Source organism: Syzygium oleosum, unplaced genomic scaffold, assembly GCF_021117445.2.
Source record: "Syzygium oleosum isolate NSW1041296 unplaced genomic scaffold, Sole_v2.1 Sole_v2.32, whole genome shotgun sequence".
NCBI classification, from domain to species: Eukaryota; Viridiplantae; Streptophyta; class Magnoliopsida; order Myrtales; family Myrtaceae; genus Syzygium; species Syzygium oleosum.
In genome coordinates, this window is record NW_026607516.1 from 829,194 (window position 1) to 846,607 (window position 17,414).

General features: G+C 42.8%; 2 protein-coding genes across 2 annotated transcripts; one reads left to right on the plus strand and one right to left on the minus strand.

Annotated features, from left to right (window-relative positions):
* The first annotated feature begins 297 nt into the window (after nucleotides 1-297).
* On the plus strand, nucleotides 298-5,831 carry LOC115686482 (GATA transcription factor 26-like). The gene is made up of 8 exons (XM_030611794.2): nucleotides 298-788; nucleotides 2,312-2,683; nucleotides 2,913-3,342; nucleotides 3,644-3,716; nucleotides 4,090-4,193; nucleotides 4,423-4,609; nucleotides 4,692-4,803; nucleotides 5,242-5,831. The coding sequence occupies exons 1-8, from the start codon at nucleotides 749-751 to the stop codon at nucleotides 5,550-5,552; spliced, it is 1,629 nt and encodes a 542-aa protein (XP_030467654.1). The 5' UTR covers nucleotides 298-748; the 3' UTR covers nucleotides 5,553-5,831.
* Nucleotides 5,832-6,389: 558 nt separating this feature from the next.
* LOC130135400 (uncharacterized) lies at nucleotides 6,390-8,939 on the minus strand. The gene is made up of 2 exons (XM_056304476.1): nucleotides 7,245-8,939; nucleotides 6,390-7,053 (listed from the first exon to the last, which is right to left on the minus strand). Exons 1-2 carry the CDS (start codon nucleotides 8,737-8,739, stop codon nucleotides 6,890-6,892), a joined length of 1,659 nt encoding a protein of 552 aa, XP_056160451.1. The 5' UTR covers nucleotides 8,740-8,939; the 3' UTR covers nucleotides 6,390-6,889.
* Between the last annotated feature and the right edge of the window lie 8,475 nt (nucleotides 8,940-17,414).

Sequence of the window (17,414 nt, forward strand, 5' to 3'; positions counted from 1 at the left end):
ATCCAATTCAACGGAGGGTAAATTTGTCACAAATATACCGATTTAGGATTTTTGGTAGTAAAAAAAATTAATTTGGGATAAATTCATCGTAGGCCTACCGGTTTGAGATTTTTAATGATTAAAAAATTAGTTTAGAGCAAAATGATGGTGGTATTAATATTATATATATTATATATGTTTAAAAGAATTGGGAAAGGAAGGAGAGGGTGATGGCCATTGGCCATGTACACATAGAGAAACGCCCCACTCTCTCTCTCTCTTTCTTCTTCCTATTTCACCCCCCCTTTTCCACACCCATTAATTAGATTCCTTCACCATTGAATTATATACGGGGGATTCCCAGCTCTCTATACGCACATCTCAATCTCCTTCACTCGTCCTTGACTTTCCTCCTCATTATTTTTCTTCCTCTCCTGGGTGCTTTTCTTTGGGTTTTGATTATAATTTCTGCACCCCCCCACACCCAATATACATAAGGAACTTTCAGGACCCTCTCTCTCTCTCTCTCTCTCTCTCTCTCTGGGCTTCTCCACTCCTCTGCAAATTCTTTCTCTTCTGCTTGGATGTTCTTGCTTTGACCAACCCCCCCCCGAATTGCTCGAGCTGTATATGCGTTACAAGGGGCTGAGGAGGGTTAATCAGTTTTTTTTTTGCGATTTTTCTGTCAATAAATTGGTCTCGCTACTGTTTTTTTTTTGAGTTTTCTTTGAATTTTTCGATTTTCGTTGAGATTAAGATAGAGAGAGAGATGGTTAAGCAGGGGCCTTGCTATCACTGTGGAGTTACAAGTGAGTTCTTGTTTCTCCAATTTTTAGTGTCTTAATTATATCTTTGGGGGAAAACAAAAAGTGGGTTGCTCTTGTCTTGATTCTGCATATGCAAAAAGTATGTTTGTATGGATACATCAGCTAAATAGTTAAGGGAAAAAAAAGAGCATACCCTTGTTCAGACATTATCAGATTGATATTTGGTGTTGCTTGTGCGGTTCTGTTTGGATATGATTTGGGCAAATGAGGAAAAGAAACAGATGTTGTTGTTAAATTTTGATGATTACATTAATTTGAGTTTGACTATGCCATTTCCTTAATCTAAATCCGTGTATCTGTTGAAACTTCCATGATTTTATTCGGGTCTCTTGAATGGTATGAGCAGTTGCAGATTGTGTGATCAATTAGTGATGCAATACCCAACCCAAAGTTGTTGAGGATCTGCAGAAGTCTCAGTACACTTATTAATTAACTGAAATAAAGTTGAATCCTAATGAGTTTACCTTCAAACAGAATTTTCTGCTAAAATCACTTTGGACTCTCTATTGATGTTTGATCTGGGCCTTCCGGATTAACTCATTCTCTCCATGACTTAATCCAAGATGTCTTGCCCAAGGGCCATTTGCTCCGTCCTGTTCAACTTGTGCAAGTGGCCACTAACCTCACTCTTAGCCCCATCAAGATATAATTATAGTGTCCTGATTTAATTGGTTGGAATTTGTGACAAGCAAATGAGGTGATCTCCATATTATTGGAAGTTATCTGACAATGTAATACTGATTCCTTGTTAATCTCTACTCGGGATACCATCACAATGTATCCGTCCTGTATCATACTATTAAGTGCCTCTCAAACAGCCTATTCCTGGAGTTTGTACAAATCTTCTCTCTTGATACCTCGGTGGGTTCAGTTGTCATAGCTCCCATTGAGCAACAAGCTTGTAGGGTCAATGCAGATTCACCCTTTCAGAATACTGGGAACATATTTGTTTCATTCAGCTAATTTATGGTTTTCTTGAGCTATGACAATTTGCCCGGAAAAGTCCATGGAGCTCAAGTTGGAGGCATCTCGAGTCGCTCTTTTGTTCTATCCACTATTATTAATCTCTATAATGCTCTATGAGGGCCATTTCTGCACGCTCTTCTGCTTGCCTGTGTGTTTAATCACACTATAAGAGCATTTATCACGTTTTAGGGTACTGCATGCCACATTGAATGACAACTCTTGCTTTGCCTAGTATATGTTAAATGTTATTGTGCTTTTTAAGTAATCTGGAGTGGACATCAGAATTATGATTGTAGAATAGACAGATACTATTGCCCTTTCGACTTTCCACTTGAACACTTTGCTAATGATTACTGACATGAAAAGTCTCATTTCGTTCGATTTGAATTGTTGGGCACTTCTCATCATCTTGTATACACAGAAGCATTTCCAGTCCTCGAACAACAATCCTCCAAGTACACTAGCACTGTGCATTCGCTTGTTCTTTGTGGGGACATATACTGTTTTGGAGTTCTCATGATATCTAAATGTCGCAATAGGCACACCTCTTTGGCGAAATGGACCTCCGGAGAAGCCAGTACTGTGTAATGCTTGTGGTTCTCGATGGAGGACAAAAGGGACACTGGCCAATTATACCCCTCTCCATTCTCGAGCCGATTCCGAAAACTATGAAGACCACAGAGTTGCCAGAACAAAGAGCGTGTCCGTGAACAAAAAGAAGGAAGTGAAGGTGCTTAAGCGAAAGTATGATAGCGAAAATATGACTGTAGGAGGAAATTCACATGAATATAGCCAGAGTTTCCATAAGTTTGCAGATGATGATACTAGTAACTGGTCTAGTTCTGGATCGGCTCTTTCAAACTCTGAAAGCTGTGCACAGTTTGGCAGTGCAGATGCCAGTGATTTGACAGGTTGAACTTTCGAATGAAAGCTAGTCTTCTCCTTCTCTTGTGCTCAATTTGTTGCAATTCAAATTCAATTGGACCGAGGTCCTTTTTATTCTCGGTGAAAGGATTGACAGATAGAATAGATGTCTTTATTCTGTGTAATGCAAATAATGGGCAGTATTGAGAATGAAGATTGACACCTCTCTTCAGTTAGCTGAGTGATACTAATCATATGTGCCACTCAATTTAATAGGTCCAGCTCAATCAGTTGTGTGGGATTCGCTGGTGCCTTCCAAGAAGAGGACGTGTGTGAATCGTCCAAAGCCATCCGCAGTTGAGAAGCTCACCAGAGATCTATACACTATATTACATGAACAACAGTCTTCGTGTTTATCTGGATCTTCTGAAGAGGATTTGCTTTTAGAGAGTGAAACTCCAATGGTTTCTGTTGAGATTGGACATGGATCGGTCCTCATCAGACATCCGAGTTCAATAGCTCGAGAAGAAGAATCTGAAGCTAGCTCTCTTTCAGTTGATAACAAGCAGTTGAAAGTAAATGATGTACATTCTCATCCTCTGACCATTCCTGTACATAACAACAAGTGTGTAAATCTTCCAAGTTCAAAAGCACAGACTTTAGAGAGTCCTTTTGGGCAAGGGAAGGAACAAGGGCAGCTCAAGAGGTAACTTAATTCATTTTCAATCATAAAAGTGGAGGATCAAATGATGATTTTGTTGGCATCCTTTGTTAAACTCACTTTTAGAAATTTTAAAGCCTTCGGGCACAAGGAGCAGTTGATCTCTCTAGGAATAAATAAAGGAGTGTAGGAGTCATTAAATTTTGTGTACTGCTTCTTTCATACAAGTAATGTAATAATGCATGCTCCGTACCAGAAAATTGTCTGTTAGGTGAAAGATGGTCTAGAAGGGGGACAAAATAAGTGAAGATCCATTCTTAACATTTTGTTTATTGTTGCATTGCAGGGACAAGTCCCAGCATGAAAAGCTGCGCATGTTAGGAACTCGAAGTTCTCCACTACTTTCTATCGAGCTTAGAGTAAGTGATATGATACTGCTTTCTCATAGAAGCACCATGGAAATTTTTGCACAGTTTTGTAGCTCTTTCTTGTATCCATCAGACTATTATATCCAACCCATTACGTAAGTTACTACGCGTCTTTGGATCATAGATGCAGTACCTCGCGTATGTTCCACAGGTTTGTAATGAGATCCTCATTGTGAAGAACTACCACGGGATATTACTGAATAGATAGCGGATGGCCTAAACTTTAGGTTGCTACATATCCATTTTGGCTTGGTGGTGAACAGATGATGAACCTAATCTTGGTCCTTTGTGCAGATTGGTTGACTCTATTTGAAGAAATTCACATTCATTATATGCTCATCCTGTCTTCTTATGATTGGTGTAGGATGTGTTAAACTTTGATCAGTTTGTCAGACATTTGACTTATGAAGAGCAACAACAGCTATTGAGATATCTGCCTCAGGTTGATAGAGCAAACTTTCCAGATAGGTTAGCATTCTTCTCACTCAGTTTCCCGTAAATTTTTTGTTGTGCTAAGGTATCACAAAGATATCTGGCCAAAAACATAAGAAAAAGAAACACAAACAATGGAATGTGTCGAATTGTGATTGCTAAAGGGCAGTCAAGGACACAACAATTTTTGTGACAGGTGATCGCTTCTGGCTTTCATTCTTTCATGCAGGTGCTCTTATTAACATGTCTTTGCTTGCACGTGCAGCCTCAGAAGCATGTTTGATGGTGCTGCATTCCTTGAGAACTTATCTTCTTTTCAGCATCTGCTGGCTGAAGGGTTATTTGATAACTCATTGTCTGTGGCAAAAGATGAAGACTACAGGACTCTAAGGAGGCTCGTGCTGTCCAACTCGATGAAGCACAAATGGGTTGAACATTACCACCAAGTCAAGGTATGATGAAACTTACGTTTTGTTGCTCATAAATGTGGAAATTGTGCATAATAATAGCATGCTAACTATGATCTTGCTGCAGAAACTCAAGAGTGGTTCTGGAAACCCTGGCTCTCAAGGAGGTCATGAGACTGTATCTACTAATTTAATCAAAGGAAAGGGAATACATGACATTCAGAAACAGAAGTATACAGGTTTTCCTCATCTTCTGGCACTTGTGTGCTTAATTAGATAGAGGGAATTTCCTAGTTCTTCCAAATTCTGTCACAGAACTGGAAAGCTTTAGTTTTCCGAAGTATTGTTGTGCTGCAAGAAGAGGGACTCAACTGAAGCTAATGGAAAAATTACTGTCAAATGGCAGTAGAATGATAAGCTAACAGAAGCCCAAGGACATAAAGTTTATCCAGAAGTAGCTTTGGCAGTAGAATGTGAATCATGCCCCATTAATTAATCCTTGTGTATCAATTTCTGTAAGTATTTGCCCAATCGTAGACATGTATCAACCATGAGAACTTGTGATCTTATAGGTGACTATCCTGTTGTACCTCAGAGAAAACTGATCAGCACTGCTTCTTGAATTACTAAATTGATATATGATGTTTGGCATTCTCACAAGATTTTCTGTATTTCAGAAGTAAATGCAAAAATGAAGAGCCCCAGAAGATTAATTGTGGGAGGAAGCTCCAAAAACAAGGAAACCGTAGAGAGTGATGGATCTTGCTTCAGTCCAAGAAGCCTATTCGCAGTGCCTCCTGATGGTGGTGCTCTTTTGCTAGATTCTTTACATGTTGCTGATGATAACTCTGAGCAGGATCTGCTGCTCGATGTGCCATCGAACAGCTCATTCCCGCAAGCAGAGCTCCTCCATCCGGCCATGAGCTTTGTCTCCCAGCAGGCGAGCACTAGCAGTAGCTCACTGTACCCACAGCTTGTTTATCCCTGATGATGTGGCGTCATTGAAGCATTAGGGCCTTACATAGATACCCTTTTGGCTAGAGTGGCTTCTTTGGTCATGCTTGTTGAACAAAAGGATAAATCTTTCATGAGGTTTTAAGGTTGTTTTTCGTCACCATCTCCTTTTAACTTGGTATATTGAGGGGATGAACAGAGGTGCACTTTTGTATAGGAAAGATGATAGGTGGCAGCGTATACCTCAGGATGCAAATGGTGATGACTGATAATTCCTGGATATCTTTTATACCTCAGTTACTTTGTTGCACAATCTTTCAGTTATTAGCCTTAACCATCATGCTAATTGAAGAAAACCAAGCAGCAGAATGATCATTGGCTTTAGTCGCGGGTTTCTTTTCAGAAGTTGGGAGTTTACAGGTTCTTGGATAGCTGACTGCAAAATCAACACCAGGGTCCTTCATCTCCCTTTTTTTTAGAGTTATCTCATCACTGTTCTTTTAGCAAGCGAGAAATTTGCCACGAGGACACTTCTGTGGTGTTATAGCAACATATCTATGGAAACTAAGCGAGGTTTTCAGTTTTATAAAGTATGTTTCCATGATTAATAAAAAGTACAAGCCAATGTCTCAACCGTTATGATGGAACAAATACCAGCTACAGAGGTTGTCATGATCTTGAACACCTTCTGATTGCAGGTTCATGGGTGATGAAATTGTCAATGCTCTTAAGTCTTAAGGGTCAAGTTCTCTATGATGGGCATGTCAAGGTTGGGCACATGAAATGTCAGCAATGTATCTAGTACACTAATTCCGTTGCTTAAAGCACCTTAAAGGAGGCAACGAGTATCGAAGTCAAGCTCAAAGCACAATAATCTCAATAGTCTGAACTTTCTGTATTGACAAAGCCGCTATACATTCTGCATTCTTTTGCGAAAACAGAAAAACCCATACATACAGAAGCTGTCTATACATAATCTGGCAGTCCTCTTGTAGAGAAGTTGTTCCTGTGAGCAGCATCTATTCTACCGGATTAACTCGCATCAAATTCCCAGGTCTAGCAATCTGTATCTTCATCTTTCCAGGTTCAGAAGGTTCAATTTAGTTCCCAAAACAGTAGCTTCGACCTCAAATCAATTATTTGCCGAAAGAAAGTCATTGGATCAAATCTACTGCATCGGACCACAGCCAATGTCCTCTAAACAGTCGAATCACCATGGAACAGCAGTGCAAAAATCCCAAAACTACCATCCAAACTATTCATCCTCGATCTTTTTCTTCTGTTCTATTCTCCCCTTCTTGTGACCACCGTGGTATGGGAAAAGTAACGCCACAACTCTTCACAATATCCACAATATTTATATTTTCAAGGCTAGGATCTCCATGAGTTCCCACGATCATATTCAAAAGATCCAAAAAATTCACATCCTTCTCTGTTGAAGGGAAACAAGCAGGCAGCTGTGGTTGCAACTCCGCATCCTTTTCTTTCGATTGTCCCTGAATCGATGATGGCAATTTCCTCACTCCTCGAGCATCCTGAGAAGAACCAGCAGCATTATTATCTACACCAACACCCTGAAAACTTTCGACGTCCGCACTTGTGTTTCTAGATATCTGCCCTTCACAGTTGTTGCAAACTTCAGTTCCATGCATTTCCCCATTCCTCATTCTGTTTCTTTCATTTTCTGCAATTTTCTTGCCCTTGTCACGCAAATGAGAAGTCTTACCTGTATATCTAAAACTTTCAATGTCCTCTACGCTCTTCCCACCCGATTCTTTGCAAGCAACTCTTTGTCCACTATCAGTTGCAGGAAATTCTCTACCGATCACTGTGCCCTCGGAACCTTTAGCAACTTCGTTAACTGCAGAATTATCCTTGACCGTGTCCTCTCCGGATGGTAAACCGCCGTCTCTTTCTATGCTCTTCTGACCCGTTTCTTCGCAAGCAATTCTTTGTCCACTAACAGTTGCAGGAACATCTCTACCAATCACTGAGCCCTCAGTACCTCTACTGACTTTATTAACTGCTAAATTACCCTTGACCATGTCCAGTCCAGACAATAAACTTTCTATGCTCTTCTGACCCAATTGGTCGCAAGCAACTCGTTGTCCATTATCAGTTGGGGGAACTTCGCTCCCAAGCACTGTGCCCTCAGTAACTCTATCGACATCATTTATTGCTGAATTATCCTTCGGTGTGTGTTCTCTGGAAAATAAACCGCTGTGTCTTTCCACGATCTTCTGTCCCGATTCTTCACAAGCAATTCTTCGTCCATTATCCATTGGAGGAACTTCTTTATTGATCACAGTGCCCTCAGTACCTCTATCAACTTCATTAACTGCTGAATCATCCTTCACCATGTGCTCTCTGGACAACAACCCGCCATCTCTTTCTTCAACCTCCAAATCCATGATCCTTGCGTCATTAAGACACTTGACACCCAAATTCAACTTCCTTTTCCGCGAACTCCCTTCGCAAATTTCAGCATCTCTCTGTAAATTAAACCCGTAGTTCTTCAAATTTTCCACAGATTTCACCAAGCTCTCCCTGATTTTCTCCGTCACTACTCCTAAAGGAGCATCCGGAGCCTCCAAACGCAACTTTATCTCCAAAATTCTCAAACTTTCGGCAGGATTAGCAATTGAGCGATCCCTCGAAGCTGATGATACCCCCAAAATCTCTTTAGTTTTAACTTTCACCACTTCAGGACTCCCTGAATATCTCATTCTCTTCGCCGGAGACTCCCACAAACTCTCACCGAAAGCAGGTGTTCCCGTCTTTTCTGCTTCTCCGTTCAAAACGCCAAGGTGAGACTCAGTATCAACTCTCTGCGTCATTTCCAGCTCCACCGAGAAACCCACATCCGTGTCCCTCCCCAGATCGACGGCCCTCCCGCCGTCCGGGCAACCCCAATCGACAGCCGCCGCGTCGCCTTCGCTCGCGGAATGCTCGGGCGGCGTGTGGTAGACGTCCTCCTGAGGGTTACTCCCGTCGTTTCGCGCGCTCTCCGACAGCGAGACCATGAAAACCCCCGTGGGATCGACCGCGGGCTCACCGGCCTCCCGGGGCCCCACCCCCCCATCGCCGCCGCCGCCGCCGCCGGCGACGACCGCCGCCGGCGGTTCCGGCTCGCCGGCGAAGCGGCAGCTCCGCAGGAGCCGTTCTTGTGGGGGCGGGACGAGACAGTGCTCGACGATCGACGCGAATGGATCGATTTGCATGGCTAGAGGGACCGATTCGATTCGATTTCGCTACGAATTGAAGAATAGCAGAGGATTCGAGCGACGATGCATGGGGGATTTGGATTTCTAGGGTTTCTGCGTCGATGGAAGTTGCACTGAACCGTGCAGACGAAGTTCCCGCTCTTTCCTTTTTCCTGTTTTTAGGTCAGATATTAAAATAATGGTTTTTGGCGTTTTTCTTTTTAGGACAAAATGCAAAAATGGAAATAAAAATATTATAGTTAAAAGACATTACCTATATAGAAAATCAAAGAAAGTTTGCATTAACTTATCTTTTTGAAACATGCCAAATATCGGAGTATTGAGAAAAAAAAAATACCTTTTGTTGATTGTAATAAACAGGGCCCAGAAATTATATTTTCAAAAGGATTTACCCCGGAGTTTTTTATTTATCTAAATTATCGGTGCTAGAATAGTTTGGACCGTTTTCCTTGAATTGGATGAGAGTTTAGTCAATAATGACATTTTGCTAATGCTCGATTACCAGTAAATCGCTTTCTAAGGTGCTTGGGCTACAATTTTCAAATGTAATAAGGGTGCGAAAGTTATTCTGTTTTAAATCAAATTTGCCAGAAATTGATTTGGAATTCTACTAATAAATTGATTTACGGAGGAGAAATGCATTTGGTAAAATATGACTAATTCTACTCTAGAAATTGATTTGGGCAATCTGTTTTGATTTGTTGATTTTTTTGCACCTAAAAAATTTAAATTTTACTCAAAGTGGGTGTGGCATGTATTATAAGCCATTCGTAAAGTTTTGAAATTTTTGATTTTTAAATATTTTTGGGCACCTAAAAAATTTAAATTTCACTCAAAGTAGGTGGCGCGGTATTCTAAGCCATTTTGTGAAGTTTTGAATTTTTTTAAGACCTCAAAAATTTAAATTTTACTCAAAATGGGTTACTCAGATATTCAAGCCATTCGTGAAGTTTTGAAATTTTTATTTTTTTTATTTTTTGGGCACCTCAAAAAATTTAAATTTCATTTCAAGTGAGTGGCACACATATATTTTAAGCCATTTTGTAAAGTTTTGAATTTTTATTTTTTTTTATTTTTCTTTTTTTTGTGCACCTTAAAAATTTAAATTTCACTCAAAGTAGGTGGTACGCATGTATTTTAAGCCATTTTGTGAAGTTTTGAAATTTTTGATTTTTTTATCAAAAATTTAAATTTCACTCAAAGTGGGTGGGCATGTGTTTTAAGCTATTCTGTGAAGTTTTGAAATTTTTTATTTATTTTTTATTTTTAAAAAAATTCACCAAATTTCATATTTTCCCGAAATCGACTCTTTTTATTTTCTGGAAATTTTTATGAATTTTTCTAGAATTTTTCAATTTTTATGCATTTTACGAAAAAAAATTTGTGAGAAAATAGGGAAAATGCATTCGGAATCAAGAAGCTACACAAAAAGTAGCTTATAACTTTTCTTGCCAAAACTCATTGAATCAAAAATGCATTCGGAATCAAGTATTTTTAACAAACGCATTTTTATTAGGAATGCAAAATCGGCTCAGAATGCATTAGGAAGAATTTTTATTCGAATGCATTCCATGCGCACCCTAATGCTCTTGATTTCGTGTTCTATATTCATGCATGTTAAACATGGTAGCTTTTCTTTTTTGCCAAATTAATTTATGCATGTAGCGATAGCTTTTCTTCTGTTAGAGAAAAGGTTTGAACTTTTAATTACTTATGAAATAATACTAATTTGGAAGGAAATCCTCCGGATAATTCAAATTGAAGCAATTGGATATACGACTTGGGCCTATATGAAATGCGCTTCATATTCGCCTAGAGTTCGCTCCGAGAAATATAGCCATCCCTACCCCCTCACATCAATCCCACGAGCCTCTTATCCATTCTCATTCGATCACGGCGGTGAGTAAGTCAAAATAGAAAAATGCGCATTGGTTTTAGGGATAATTAGGCTCGTACTGATGACTTCTAGCATCATGCCAAATGTGTCGGGAGAAGAAAAGTAGAGCAAATCTCATAGAAAGATGATCAAAAAATTCTTAATTCGTATAGGAATAGGAAATGATGATATATTTCAACATTTAGAAAAGAGAAAATTTTTTGGATCTAATCTACTAATAAATAATAAAATTCCCTTAATTACAATTTTAGGTCTCTTCTTAATTTAAAGGTGGGGGTTCTATCTTCTCATCTATCAATTATTCGCATTAATTACAAAGTACACTCTAGAACGATATACAATTCCCATATTGCCCTGGTGTTTTGGATCATCTTCGATTTATCGTGCATTGACGGTGACGACTTCGTGACAATGACATGTGGAAAAATTAAATCAATTGAAAACTAGCAATTTTTTTTGAAGTTCAAATACAAAATGAATTGAGATGCGTATACTCAACACATGATGCACTACTGATAAGTGATAGCTTAGGCTTCCTCCAACTAACTTCCAACCGATTTCATTTTGCCGCGAAGCTTCAAACTGCAAAAACGCTCTCTCTTTGTCTCATGCATTAACTTTCGAAGCCTTCACTCTCCGTCTCCGATCAGCGGACGCCATCACCATGACATCCCTTGCTTTCGACTCGATGGTTCCTCTCAACAAGACGGCAATCGCTTCCTTTCCGGCCACTGTCCGATATGCATTTTCGTTCTCCTCCTCGTTCAATCTTCTTTCCACTGCTCCACTGTCTTCTTTGTTTGGTTCGATGTGTCGGTACTTTCCATTGAATTTCATTGCGAATTCTTTGTTTTGCTCCACTCAAGAAAGTTCTGACTTCAGACTTCATTTTGGGTTTTTCTGTCGTCGTCTGTTTTCATTCTTCTTACCAGTCACATGGTTGTTCAGTCGCTTTTCCTCTTAAGAGTCTCTTTCTTTCTTCTTTGTTGCCTAGTTTTGAACGTCACACTGAATTTTAGGTTGAATGCGAAAGCTGGAACTAGTTAACCGAGAACTGTTGCATCAGTTGATGGGGATATTCCAGAAAGGAAAACAGGATCATTAGCAGTGGGAAATGGCGACGGGGATGTCGGTACAACTGAGTTTGAGTGGCGGAAAGTTTCCGCCGTTTGTGATTGTCCGCCAGGATGTGGGCCTTTTGCTCCACAAATTTTTTTGGAACCAGCAGTTGATGCAAGTAATATCGACGGCATTCAGAACGAGGAGGATGCAGCCAAGACTGTTTACATGTTCATGGGAAGTTCTGAAGTTGGAACTGAGCCTCAACCTCTCAAGGCGTCTAATGTCTCACCTGTTGGGATTTTGGCACCCAAATCCCATAGAATTGAATGAGAAGTGTGTGGATGAAAGTGTCCCACATAGGATATAAGAGGTGATGGGAGATGGTTTATTTTGAGGAGCCTCTTAAATGGGTTTGGGCCCCAAGGGGTACCCCACTTTTGTGGAAGAGAGAAGACCTACGTCAAGCTAGGTCGGTCCCCGCGCGCACCGCCGCCATCCGGCCGGCTCGGTTCGGTTTCGAGTCCATTCTCTATCAATTTTTTTTTATTTTTTCGAACAGACACGTTTACATTCCGAACAAAAACCGGTTCAAGAGAGCCTTCGCTACTGTTCATTATCCGAACGGGAACCGCTCGTGAATCTCTTTATTTTCGCACATGACCAAACGAAGTCTTGTGACTCTTCATGAATATTAAGACTGAACCGAATTGAACATTTCGGTGTAGTCTCTCCGCATATTCATTTTTTCATGGCATTCTGCTGCACACTCATTCTTCATCATTGTCATTTTTTGTGCGATTGTTCTGCAAAGTTGCGTTCGAAGGTTTCCTTTGAAGGAGTACCGCTTCATAGGAAAGGCGATCCGTTCTATCCTGGGAGGCAATTGTTCAACAACCTTTGGGTACCGGTAGAGGGGACAAATTGTCTTAAGGACACAACGTGAATTCGTTGGGCTCGGATCAATCGTCAAACTCGGATCACTCATTTCAGGTTTGTCAAACAACTTTACTTTATTTTGCACATACAAACACACGTATTTGAACAACATCACCTTGCACAGCAATTGTTCCACAAATAAATGCTTTAGAATCCCAGTCGGGAAAAGGGGGAGATGGGCTAATGCAGTTGACAGTTTACACTTGGGTGAGTGAGGACGAAGCAGCAATGACATCTCTGCGGGCTTCGGATAGTGATGGGAAGAGTTGAACCTGCAGAAGCTTTAAAGTTTGACTCCTCGGGTGCTGCTATTGATGCTAGAAGTAGGAGAAGCCAAGTGAAGGAGATATCGCGCACTTTCCATAGTTGGTATGGGAAGCTCTTGCATGAAAGAGAAGCTAAAGTCCATAGAACAGAAAGGCCTTGATCTTCAAGCACCAAAATTTTTATGAGGCATATTTATCAACACTGCGAACATATACTGGGTCCTGTACTGGGAGTTGAAGGGGAGGGTGAGTTCAATTTACAGAGTGGAGCTGGCAACTATTGGCCTTCATCGCCAAATGCAGGTCAGTACTGATTACGTTGATGAAGGGGGGAAAGATCATCCTTTCGACTAGTATTGTGTCATGTGGAGAACACGACGATGATCTAGATGACTTGGATTTTCTGATCTACACTGGCCAAGGAGTCAATTGGATGCACAAGGAGGCAGAAGATCAGAAGCTCAAGCAAGGTAACCTTGCTCTGAAGAACAGCATATCTGCAAAGAAATCTGTGAGGGTGTTCTGGGAGATGAGAGAAAGAACAGCATATGACTGCCAATGCAAGAACATGGATGGGGTTTACCTATAATACAAGGAAGCAGATGAAAGGCCTGGTCACAGAATTATGCATGTGATATATGAATGGGGAATGTGAATTTGACGTACATGGAGAATTCTACGGGCGTGCGACGCGATTCTTCACCTGCAGCTGCTCTCCCAACGTTCATGACGAATCCCTCCTTTACTATCCCGGGGCCAAGAGAGTGCCTCAGTTAGTGTTCTTTGCCGCTGAAAACATTCCACCTCTGCAGGAGTTTGACAATCTCGTGCCATAACATCAACACGACCCGATCAGGTTCGTGATTCTGATGGAAACACTGAGAATGAAAGTTGCTATTTTGGTTCTCCACGATGTCGCGTGTAAAATGCGGGAAAACCGATGGAAAAAACTTGAGATAAGTGTATTGAACATCCTAAAATTTATCACGAAAGTGTTGTTGAGTCCTGAAACTTTCAAAAAGTGCAATCAAATCCTAAAATTTATCAAATTGGTGCAATCAAGTCATTTCATGAACTTCGTCCAACTTAACAAACGAAAAATACTAATGAGTTTTAGGACTTGATTGTATCAACTTGACAAATTTTAGGACTTGATTGCACTTTTTGAAAGTTTCGGGAATTAATTGCACTTTTGTGACAAATTTTAAGATTTGATTACATTTTTTGAAAGTTTTCAGACTCAGGCTGCGTTTGGGAATAGCTTTCCCAAGGGCCTTTAGGGGTCCAAAGCTCCATCAGCCAAATATTGGGTGTTTGGTAAATGTTTTGCAACTCACCTTGAGGAAAAGAAAGCCTTCGGAAGGCTGAAAGCCCAAGGCACGTCCTAGGCTGCCTTGGGCTTTCAGCTTTCTCGACATACAACTCCCAAGAGTAAGTGAAAAAAATTTCTTCCGAAACTACCCTCATCTTTTTTTTGATTTTCCGATTTTGGCCTCGTCTGTACTGTTCATCATCTTCTTCGCTGAGACCTCGGCAGCGTGGTTGTGAGGCGACGGCGACCGGCCGGAGGGGGGCCAGCGTGGTCGCGCAACCCACCGGCCATCGCCTGGGCTCGCACGACCGCCGCGAGGGGTCACGCGACCCAGGCGAGGGACGCCGGCCGTCGCATGACCTTGACGACCCTCAAGGCCCGCCGGCGACCCAGATCTGGCGCCGGCGGCGGTCGTTTGAGGCGAAAGGACCTCCGGCAGCCATCGGCGACCACCGACGAGGGCCGCCTGGGGTCGAGCGACCCCCGACTGCCTGAGGGAGGTCGGCCTCGGGCGAGGGCCGCGAGGCGTCAGATCTGGGTCGCCGGTGGCCCTCGCCTGGGTTTGGCGACCCTCGTCGGGGGTCGCTCGACCCCAGGCGGCCCTCGTCGGTGGTCGCCGAGGGCTGCCGGAGGTCCTTTCGCCTCAGACGACCGCCGCCGGCGCCAGATCTGGGTCGCCGGCGGCCAGCTGCCCTTCGACGGAGCCGGAGAAGGGTTTCAACATTTTTAATAAAAAATAAAAAAAGAGCTTTGCAAGTATAATTTTTCCAAACGCTATTTTACCCAAAGTTACTTTGCAAAGGACTTTTAAGTTACAATTTACCAAACACAATTTGCATTTTGAAAAACCCCTTCAACCTAAAGTCCTTTACATTTTCCCAAAGACTTTCCCCCAGAGCGTTCCCAAACGCAACCTCAATCGCATATTCATTATAAGTTGTAGGACTTTCAATGCACTGATCCAGAAAAAAAACTTTTATGTCTTGGAGAACTAACTTGGTGTTGGCCTAGGGAGGTTCCAGTCCAAGCTCTGGAAAGCCTTCCAGTGCGTGCACACGCGATCCACATTTCGTCCGTGACCCTCTCAAATTGCTTTAGAAGTCGCATGATTCTCTCGCTGTTTTACCATTCTTGTGTTGTGAATTTTCCACTTGAATTTTTATCTAATCTTTTCCACTTTCTCAAGAAAATGAAAACCCACCACAGCTAAGGATTGAACAAGCACGCCCAAAAATAAGAAAAGAGTAAAAAAAAAGAGAAAAAATTATCGACAGGATTCATAAGATTTATCCTTTTTATTATTATTCTTTTTGCATTTTGACCTCTTAAGAAACAAAAGCGGAGATTTTGATCTCTAAACTTCTTCTTTCCCATGATTGACCCTCATTTGCTTATAACCAAGACAACGAATCTTGCTCACGACTGAACTGAATCATAACATCATAAACCACATGATAGTTAAAAATCATAAGTATTCTCGAAAGAAAAATCTTTTGGAAGTATACTTACATGGCAGACTTATGGCTCGATTTCAACGCATATAAGAACGAGTGACCAAATCATATAATATATAAAAAAAAGCGCAACAGGAACAAACATCGAATTTTAGGATCATGAATTTAATACTGAGAAAATACGAATAGACACGTTGATGTGTCACGGATCGTGATTTTCTTGTACTCTCGTGCTTTTGTGAGTGAAGCTTGGTGTCATCGAAGTAAAGAGTGAGTGTACGGAAAGGATGATACAGCTGATTTGTGGGAGTGGCGTAAGGGTGATTTGTAATAGGATTTCTAAGTTAGAACAAATATACGAGCTCTGAAGGCGGGATTGACCTTTCGTGTACAAACTAATCGGGAGCTTATGCCGCTTTAGGAACTATATGAACCGAGCTAAGCTGGGTGTGATACGATTCGATACGAAGATATAATTGGCCGTACTGTTCTTGAGAACAACTATTGAAGGAAGGCTGGCTGGGGCTTTCGCGTCCCGTGACATACGCGTGTATGAAAAGAATATGGGTCGGTACTTAAGGAAGAGGAAGAAAAAGTAAGTTTGTAAGAGATGTGTGAATTTATGTTTCTGCTTTAAAAATTTACCCTTTTATACTTTAATGTAGGGGTAATTGAAACGGCTTGAAAGGGAAGACACATCTCACTTTTCGATATATATCGTTAAATAAAGGGAAAAAATCACCAAAAACCCCAAATTTTGCCATCTGTGACATATTTACCCCGAACTTTTTTTGTGACACCAAAAACCCCGAACTTTACTTTTTGTGACACATTTACCCCAATATATTTAGTCCATGGGCATTTTCGTCTTTTCTGCTTTTTCTTTTTTTTTTCCTTTCCGGCGAGGGGGGGCCTCGCCGGCGTCGGCGTCGCCGGATCCGGCGAGGGGGGCCCTCGCCAGATCCGGCGAGGGCGTCCCTCGCCCGACTCAGCGAGTCGACCCTCGCCCGGCAGCCGGCGAGGGTCGACCTCGCTGAGTCGGGCGAGCTCGGGCGAGGACGGACTCCTCGCCCGGCAGCCGGCGAGGGCGCCCTCGCCCGGCCGGCGAGGGTCGCCCTCGCCCGACTCGAGGCGAGGTCGACCCTCGCCGACGCCGGCGAGGGTCGACCTCGCCGAGATCGGGCGAGGCGGCCCTCGCTCGCCCAGCGAGAGGCGGCCCTCGCCGGCGTCGAGGCGAGGTCGACCCTCGCCGGCGTCGGGCGAGGTCGACCTCGCTGAGTCGGGCGAGGGACGCCCTCGCTTGCCCGAGCGAGGCCGAACCTCGCCGCGCCGCGAGGTCCGCCCTCGCAAGGCGGCGAGGCGGCCCTCGCCCAGGCTCGAGCGAGGCCGAACCTCGCCGACGCCGGCGAGGTCCGCCTCGCCGGGCGAGCGAGGGCGGCCCTCGCCCAGGCTCGAGCGAGGTCGACCCTCGCCGACGCCGGCGAGGGTCGACCTCGCCGAGTCGGGCGAGGGCCGCCTCGCTCGCCCGAGCGAGGCGAACCTCGCCGACGCCGGCGAGGGGCCCTCGCCGGATCGGCGAGGGCCGCCCTCGCTCGACGCCGGCGAGGCCCCCTCGCCGGATCCGGCGAGGACGCGGCGAGGTCCCCTCGCCGGAAAGGAAAAAAAAAAAAAAAAAAAAAAAAAAAGTAGAAAAGACGAAAATGCCCATGGACTAAATACATTGGGGTAAATGTGTCACAAAAAGA

Coding starts and splice junctions, on each gene's coding strand:
- LOC115686482 (XM_030611794.2), top strand. CDS start 749: ATGGTTAAGCAGGGGCCTTGCTATCACTGTGGAGTTACAA. Junction 2,684..2,912: donor AGATGCCAGTGATTTGACAG/GTTGAACTTTCG, acceptor TCAATTTAATAG/GTCCAGCTCAATCAGTTGTG. Junction 4,804..5,241: donor TCAGAAACAGAAGTATACAG/GTTTTCCTCATC, acceptor TCTGTATTTCAG/AAGTAAATGCAAAAATGAAG.
- LOC130135400 (XM_056304476.1), bottom strand. CDS start 8,739: ATGCAAATCGATCCATTCGCGTCGATCGTCGAGCACTGTCTCGTCCCG. Junction 7,054..7,244: donor TGAAAGTTTTAGATATACAG/GTAAGACTTCTC, acceptor GGTTCTTCTCAG/GATGCTCGAGGAGTGAGGAA.